The sequence below is a fragment of the Melanotaenia boesemani genome, chromosome 16, assembly GCF_017639745.1.
Source record: "Melanotaenia boesemani isolate fMelBoe1 chromosome 16, fMelBoe1.pri, whole genome shotgun sequence".
NCBI classification, from domain to species: domain Eukaryota; kingdom Metazoa; phylum Chordata; class Actinopteri; order Atheriniformes; family Melanotaeniidae; genus Melanotaenia; species Melanotaenia boesemani.
Genome location: NC_055697.1, coordinates 28224008 through 28232725, shown reverse-complemented (window position 1 = coordinate 28232725; position 8718 = coordinate 28224008). Strand labels below are relative to the sequence as shown.

Below are 8718 nucleotides of genomic sequence, written 5' to 3'. Positions count from 1 at the left end.
GTCCAACACTGAATGAAGCTGATATTCTGAATTAGTTTAGTTAAAATCCATCATGTTATTCTTGGGGGAAAAAAAACAACTTTATTGGTCACTAATACAGAAACAATGACTGAGCATGCTCAAACAGCTTGTGACATCAGCACAGGAGACGGGGGGGGGGGCTTTTCTCTGGGATTTGCAGCAATAATCAGAAAACATGACGACTCAGAGGTGGACAAAAGAAAACTAATTCAGAGCTTCTGTTAGCTTGATATTAACGTCTTTCTGATGGTAAAGTGTGTTGCTCAGTATTTCTGAGCGCTGTTGAGCAGCGACTCCCTTTCCATCAGCAGCTCTCCGTATCTCTGCTGAAGCTCCCTCTCTCTCTCCATCTGTCTTTCCACGTCCTCCTGCAGAGCCTGAAACATGATTTAAAATTCTGATCAGATTAGGGTAAGAAACTACATATTTCATTGTTTACTTTGCATTAAAGTGGGAAAAATGACAAAAACCAATCTGTATTGCCTCTGACTTTTGAAGTTTGTGCATCCTTGTTAAGTTTTAATCATTTGGGCTCTTGGTACCATGTTAAGTGATTTCATTACCGAAAGACAGAATTAATTTATTACGGGTAAGCTGGAGCTGAACCCAGCATTTTAATAAGTGAGAGGCAGGGTACACGCTGGACAGATCACCAGTCCATCGCAGGGCCAACATAGAGAGACAAACACCCACACCACCGCCCCCCCAGCGACCTTCTTCCACCGTGCACCATGACGATAAAGGGATGAGATGACATCCTACAGCAGAAATGTGACCAGCATCAGGAGGAGGTGCCAATCTGTTGTGTCTACATGTGGATCTTCCTAGTGTTACTGAGGTCCCTGACAGTGTGGAATAAATAAAGTGTAAAAACGACAAATATGTGTTGTTTTTTCCTTATTACTATGGGAGAGTGCAAATACCCAACTCACTAAGTAACCCAAAACAAGAGTGAATACCAATGGGAGGACAATGCAGGGGATTTGGGCATTTTTGGGGGTAATTACCAACACGTTTAACTGTGTTGCTTATTCCACATAAATCATAATCCTTACAAGTTATACCTCATAAAGGTAATGAAGGAGCCTTTTCAACAATTAATCCTTCAAGAATGGAAAAAAACTGACTAAACACAAATTTCAACTAGATAGTTCTGATAGTTAAGACCAAAATGCAAATGAGTAAAAATCACCAATGACAGTGGAAACAGGATCACTTTGCATTTTAGACAAAGTGGCAGCCTAAATTATTAATTAATTTATCAATTAGCAGAACCGATGAATAGATGAAGCAGGTATTGTCAGCATGGAGGCTTTTTGGTCACAGCAGTGTTAAGTATGTTTGAAACAAAGTAGTACATGACCAGCAGAGATGCACAGTAACATAATGTGTGTGTGTAAATGTCTTACTGCTTGTCTCCTGGGAATGGCTGTATCCTCCTGTTTCCTCAGCTGGGTGAAGGTCTGCAGCTCTGTGGCTGCCTGCTCCACCTGGTGGACACCACAAGCACAACATTATTTTAACCTCAGATATCACATTTACTTAAAGTCTGGACAAGAACTAAATACAATCATTATTAACTAGCTTACGTCAAGAAAAATCAAGATGATTATTCTTTTAATTTTTAAATTTAAAGTTCTTATTAGTGTCACACTGCTGAATCTATGTTCATCTATGTTAGTAACACAAAGACATTTGCTAATGAGCGACTAAAAACGGCCAACTTCATTTTTTGGAAACCAATTAAAAAAGAAAGAAATGGGTTTAATTTTTTTTATTTTAAAAGGTAATTAAAAAGTAAATCTTGGCTGTTCTGTACCTGTTCCCAGAGTTCATTGTGCTGCTTCAGGAGTCCCAGCGCTCTGGACTGAAAGCCTCCCAGCAGGATTTTCAGTTTCTTCTCCAGTTTAGCTGCTCTTCGAGCCTCCGCTGTCATGTGACCACGGTTCACCTGGAGAACGTACAGATACACCGGCTGTAGCGCTTGGACCAGAACTCTTTTACATGTTCACAACCTCAATGATTCATACTAAAGTTGAATAGTTTTTATTTGAGCCTTCTCACCTCTAATTTCTTTTCAAAACTTTCAATACGATCTTTCTTTGATGCCAGGTTAGCTCTGGTGTATCTGTTTTGACCAGGTAGATACAACACCTGTGCAACACAAGAGGTAGACAATATTATTAGTGTACCAGGCAGATGTAAACAGGTGGAAAACGGCAGCACGTGGGGAAGAAATGAACTATAACTGGGTTGGATGATTCTCTGACTACTTTGGGGCGAGAATGCTCACCTGTCCATAGCATTCCTCCCACACCTGGCTGTAGGCCTCCATACTGAGATCACCGTGACCCATTCCTGCTTTGACCACCTCCATTTCTGCTGCCAGTATCGCCTTCGCCTGTTTACAAACAGGAAGGCAACATCATAAACAACCACTCCAGTTAGAAAAATGTCCATCAGTCGCACATAAAAATGCACTGAAACTTGCTTAAAAGTAAATAAAGATCAAACATTTGAATAACTTTTAAAGCAGAAAGCATGAGAGTGGTGATGTGTGTTACCTGCTCCATGTCCTCTGTGCTGACTGGCTTGTAGGAGTGTGTATCCAGATAAGCTATATGTGAGGCATTGTTAGACGTCGAGGTGGGACCCCTGGTTTTTCCGCGCTGCAGCTGACTTGCCGCATTGGCTGATGGGTGGTGCAGGCAATCAAAATGCAGCATGGTGATCATCTCCTGTTTGATGAGCTCCTCGGCCATCTGCAGGTCAGACAGCGGCTCCATGGAGGTGGGACGGAGAACGGACTCGTTCACCTGCACAGATTAACGTTAAGAAATGGATTTTCTTCATGGTGAGAAAAATAAAGATGCTGTGTTAAAATTACCACCACATTATTAACATTTATACAGGGTAAGTGGCTTTTAATGTAAAACAAATAAACCAAATGTTAGATTTTGTTGCAGGGCTTTTGTTTTTTCACACAGATCTGCGACATTCTGGTCGACGTTGGTGGTGTTTACATTGTAAATTTATGTGATCAAACTACCTCAGAAGGTCTGGGGAGGCTCCTCTGAACAGGAGTGTGCCGCAGTTTCAGCTCCTTCTCCCTTTCTGCATCTCGCTGAGCCTGAGAAAACACGGCAACATACAGTATTCAGAAAATTTCAGAGAAGGGGAATAAATTTAAATTTATATCTTGTACATTTCTGAAGTGAATAAAATCATATTCTGTGACCAAAAGAATTTGGTGTGTGTATATATACCTGTTTTCGGGCCTCTATATCAGCCGAATCCTCAATAAATCCCGCCTCTGTCTCTGTTTCTTCAAGTTCTTTCTCAGCGTTTTCAGGAAGAACAATCTCAAAGTCGTTCTTAGGGACAGGAAGTGACATCAGACCTTGCCTCAGGTGCTGCAGACTTTCCTTTTGCTGTGATGAGAAGAATTCAGATGTGAGCATTCAGTATTTTTGTTCGTTTGCAATGCTCCACATGTGAACAGTATTTACAGTAACTTTTTTGTTTTACCAGGTGTTTGGAATATGCAGGATCAGCCAGTTGCTCCTCAGTGTTGATGTTCAGTTTGTCCCTCAGTGGCGTGCGGCCAGGGGTCAAACCTGGTGTAGGCGCTCCACGTGGGGTCATCCCAACTCCAGCTTGAGGAGTCATGCCATCTGAGGCCTGTCCTGGCCCAGGAGTTCTGTTGAATATAAATAACAGCATTTACAGCAGAGTCAGGTGATAATATGGAATTAATTAAATTAATGCAACAAAAACTAGAAAATTGCAAAAATAATCTAAATTAATTATGAACTGTCTGTAGTTTCTAGAACAAGAAACAAAGTTAGGAGTCATGGCAGTAACTTCATGAACTGAAGCATAAACCCCAGTGACATCATTGCTAGATAAAGATACAGATTAATAAACCTTGTTATAGGTAAATGCATGGACCACTGAAAAGTGGAAAAGAGTAGCCCTTGCTTGCCGAAATGAACAATATGTGAACAACTTGTATAACAAAAATCAATAGAAAGGAATCCGTTCCTGAACTTGCGCCAAAGCCAGCCTGGAGCAGGTCAATAAAGCCCTTTTCACCACAAACATCCTATGGTGTTCCTTGCTCTTATGTGAAAAATACTTTCCAGTTGTGCTATAACTGATGCTTTTTATATCTAAGCAAACCTCTCAGGAGCCTCTGCTGTTGTCACAGCCACTGTAGCTGCTTTAAATGATAACAGCAGATCGACAACAACTAGCATCAGTAAAGGACACAGTTTGAAGGATAAGATGGGTCTTATGCTGGTAATGCGAGGAGAAATCAAACTGCCTTTTACAGTGTGAAATAGGTGTTAACGTCACATTTACAGACATTAGCATTACCACTAAACAGCCATTATCAACATCAGCTAATAACAAGAAAAATATGACCAAATGGTCACAGACTTTATGAAATGGTCATTTAATTAATTCTCAGGTTAAAACATTGTGCTGTCACGTCTGTAAAAACCCAGTTTCAACTAAAAGGAAGCAGAAAAACTAACTCATTTAAACGGTCCAGGTTAAGTAAAACTGGAATAAGAGTAATGTGTGTTTAAATAGCTTCTCTATAACAAGACACGACTCTGCAGTCTTACCTGAACGGTGTGCTGAGAACAGTGTTGGGTGTCTGAACCAGCTGCCGCTGAGGCGTCACTCCACTGAAGTCGCTCTCGTGCAGCGGCGTGTTGAGTCCTCCCTTTAGAGGGGTGTCGATGTTGGTCAGCGCCATCAGGTTCTGGGCTTCCTGTTAAAACACGCACATATATAAATATTTGCATTAGTATACTGTAAACAGGGAGAAATTTAAAAAATATGATGATATTAATTGATCCGGACAGGATATAAAAATAGAGAAACAACTTAAATGAAATTCATCACCTTGTGATGATATTAGACTTTACTCTTATCCCCATTATCCTTATTGATAAAAGAACAAAATAAAATCACATCATTCAGAGTGAACGTATGAAGCAGTCCTTCTCTGTGTGCATATAACAACCTGCAGTATCCTGTCCTGTGCAGCAGGGGTGCGTGGGGTCCGTAGTCCTGTTGTCATGTTGTTGGTGATGCTGTACTCTGACAGGAGGGTGGAGGAGGCGGAGTTACCACTTTCACTCTCCTCAGCAGTTTGACGGGCGACCTCACTGGCAACACCCAACTTGACGACCTCCTCTAACTCAGCATCACTGATCTACATAAACAGACAAGTTAAGCAATTAGAGCATAAACTGTTCATTTATAATTAGTCTGGATCAGGATCAGGCTGAACCAACTCCAGCTGCCTCAGGGATTACAGGTTGAAGTACAATGTATAACTGTTACCTGTGGTGCAGGTAACACCAGTTTGGAGCGTTTCTTGGTGAACTCAGCCACTCCACTGGTCTGCAGGATGGCAGATGGCAGATCACTCTCTTTCTTCTTCTTTATCTTCTGTTTATCTTTCTTTCTGTCTCTCTCCTCACGCTCACTAAAAACAAACAAGGTTTATCAATGAGAACCATAAACTCATTCTGTTGTGAGCATTTAATTTGTGTCCATTTAAACATTCATTTATAAAAGCACCACCAGTGATAAAGTGACTGTGTTGCACTAATACAAACATGTATAAGAATATAACTTGTATGTGTTCAGCTGTTATTAAATATACTATTTGGTGTACATTTTGAATTTCAGCTTTATAAAATAGTGTGTAGTGTTACTGACTTGCGTAGTTCTCCATCTAAGTGTTGCTGTCTGAGCCGTTTGAAGTTTGGCTCCAGTGCATCATACTGCTCCATACTGGTGTCATAGAAACCCTTAAGATGAACAAAATACAACAGTTAATATTGTAAGAAGTCAAAGTTAAATCCCCTGCTGTTGTGAAATCATTCTGAAATTACATAACTCTATTATTACTGAATATAAGTCTAGATATATAGTTCATAGGCAGATACCGGTGCAGGTTTTTTCTCGAAGGGGATTTCAGCGTTGTAGTCCACACCTCTCTTCTTCTTTCTCTTCTTCTGAACATCGATTCCTGCTGCTCTCAGCTCCCTGCGTTTCTGCAGAGCAGCCAGACGTCTGCAGCAGAATATAAGTACATAAAGTGAATTATGCTGATAAACTGCTGTGTTAATATTCTTTTTATTTCCATCTCAGCCTGTTGGAGACTGTGCAAGTCTGTGAATACATTAAATAAGTTGAACCTGGCTTCTTCCAGCTGTTTCTCTCTGGCCTTCCTCTTGGCTTTCTTGCCCTGGGTGTTGGCCAGTCGAGCTCTGGCTTCTGACAACATCTCCAACTCATCTATAGACAAACATGCAGAAAAATTATTATTATCATTTTTGGTCACACCGCTTATCATTTTAAACTAGCAAAAGAAATGATTATTTTATACTAAATAGTTTCTGAGTGTATGAACAACCATCCCTTACAATTCTTCTCATCATTGTGACAGTATTTGATGTGTTACCACACCTTCGTCCATGTCCACGGGATCAGGTCTGGCAGGTTTAGTCTCAGGATTAGGGTCTATTTCTCCTGGTTTTAACTTCCTGGGGTCATCTCCTACCTCTTCCTCATTGTCCCTCTGTGCTGCTTTGTCTCTAAAAAAATCACAAATGCACATCAATCAACAACAATATCCGTGGTGTTCTACTGACTGCATCATAAATTATGCTCCAAAGTCAGGAGAGTCTGCCTTAATTTAAGCATATTTAGTGTACAAATGTGCTTAAAATCATAGAAACATACAGCAGGTATTCATAGTGCTCCAAACACTGAGCAGCAGTGCGTCCGATGATGGGAGCAATGGTCCTCCACTGAGTAGGCATCAGCTTGGCCAAGTGCAGCAGCTTCTCCTCTTCTTCCCTGGACCATTCTGTTTTCTTGATACTGGGGTCCAACCATTCATACCTATAAAGAAAAAAGGTCAGTGTCTATTTTTCTTATTTAAATAGGTAATCTAACAAAGTTCTTTTGAAAATTGTTACCATATGACATGGGCACAGAAAAATTGGAAATATTTAAAAAGGAGAGAAAAAAAAAAAGAAAAAAAAAAAGAAAAGTAGACAAACAAAACTGATAATATACAGCAAACTAAGGTAAGGTTGTGTGAGACTGATTAAGCTGATCTTTTTGATCATCTCTCTCAGTCAAGACTTACCATCTGGCTTTACACTGTTTGGCAGACTTGCGATGCAGCAGGGAGGCGATACGAGACCACTGGTTTTTCCCATATTTCATCACAGCTGCCTTCAGGATCTCATCCTAAATAAATGAGCAGGAAGTCACAATATATTATACTTAACATGTGTTCCCACAAAACTTTTATTATCTTTCCAGCATGACAATAAAACGCCATCTCTGTTAAGAAATTTGTCAAAACTCTAGTTTGTCCTTACTGTAAATTCACATGCGAAAAGTTGTTCGACAACATGAATAATCATGGGTTGCTGCACTGGGTTTGCTTCTTAAGTGTATGTGTTTATTTGGTTTTTCTATCAAAGTGTATTAACCTTAAAAGAAAAAGCATGTACATCAACCAAAAGCCACTTACCTTTGTTTATTTGTTTCAATATTGAGACTACTAAAAGAATGCTGGCAAATCAAGTGTGTTGTCATTTTTTAAGTTATTATTTAGTTCTGTTAAAAATGTGCTGAATTCACACAGAAATGTGTTTCATTTACTGCAGTCTTGGAAATGTAGACAACTGTATGACCTCTGCACCGCTAATTTGTACTGAAGGGCCAATGTGACTGTAATAGCTTTAATTTATTTGTTAAAGTCAAGTCTTTTATGTATAAACTGACGTCCGAAGTGATGGGGGTTATTGTTTCACACTGTAGTAGATAATGTTTCGATTTCGGGATTTTTGAAAGCCAAATAGCTTGTTTTGTGTTTATTTATATAGTCACGGCGGCATGTTTCTCTCTAACATCAGCTCTATTGCTTAGCAAAGTCTTGGAGCCTGCAGCACTGTTTGCTAATGAGGCTGCTGTCCTTGTAAACTAAGTGCGCGATTTAAAGTTGCCGTTTCAGCATCAAATACACAGCCCTACACAAGTACTAACTAGATTTTTTTAAACTTATATAGTAAAATAGATAAATAAACAAAACAAATAAACTAAACATGCTATACGAGATGAAACCTGCTTAAGCAGCTTGCTTCACGCTAACTTATACCCAGCAGTTTACTGTCTGAAATTAGCATAATGCTAACACGTACCTCTGTGTTGCGCCAGACGCCTCCTTTTATCATAATTCGTGGCATCTTGACGGCTTGTTGATGTCTCCCCTTTCAACAAAATGTACTGAATTATTCTTAAGCAGCTGTGGATCAGGATATTAATAATGATTTACAATAGTAAAAATCAAATACACGCGTTACTGTGGAGAAACCAACATACACGACTACACCGGAACTTGTGTCGCAGAATCGTAACGGATAGACCGAAAGGTATTGTGGGTAGTATGGTCCAGTGTTAAGGTAAAAATTGTTACCATGTCCACGTTTATTTGTTCTTTCGAGTTTGCTAGATATATCACTTTGCATTACCACAGTTTGTTTTTGCTTTTTATTAACGTAAATGCAATTGCCACATTATTTTTACGAGTTAGTTTGGTCAGGCCAACCACTCTGGCCATTACTAACTAACCATTTAGCTGTGGGCTGGCGC

The 8718-nt window shown here is 39.8% G+C and overlaps 1 protein-coding gene across 1 annotated transcript; it reads right to left on the bottom strand.

Annotated features, from left to right (window-relative positions):
- Positions 1-2: 2 nt before the first annotated feature.
- On the bottom strand, positions 3-8489 carry cdc5l (CDC5 cell division cycle 5-like (S. pombe)). The gene is made up of 19 exons (XM_042009540.1): positions 8268-8489; positions 7205-7308; positions 6793-6954; positions 6517-6644; positions 6246-6345; positions 5994-6120; positions 5764-5855; positions 5383-5527; positions 5060-5251; positions 4656-4804; positions 3550-3721; positions 3288-3452; positions 3071-3151; positions 2586-2837; positions 2315-2422; positions 2086-2175; positions 1841-1972; positions 1431-1511; positions 3-398 (listed from the first exon to the last, which is right to left on the bottom strand). Exons 1-19 carry the CDS (start codon positions 8310-8312, stop codon positions 285-287), a joined length of 2439 nt encoding a protein of 812 aa, XP_041865474.1. The 5' UTR covers positions 8313-8489; the 3' UTR covers positions 3-284.
- Between the last annotated feature and the right edge of the window lie 229 nt (positions 8490-8718).

Excerpts from the sequence above, each read along its gene's own strand:
- cdc5l (XM_042009540.1), bottom strand. The coding sequence starts at position 8,312 with ATGCCACGAATTATGATAAAAGGAGGCGTCTGGCGCAACACAGAG. Across the intron at positions 6,121-6,245 it reads AAACAGCTGGAAGAAGCCAG|ACGTCTGGCTGCTCTGCAGA; the intron begins GTTCAACTTATT and ends ATTCTGCTGCAG. Across the intron at positions 1,512-1,840 it reads ACAATGAACTCTGGGAACAG|GTGGAGCAGGCAGCCACAGA; the intron begins GTACAGAACAGC and ends GGTGTCCACCAG.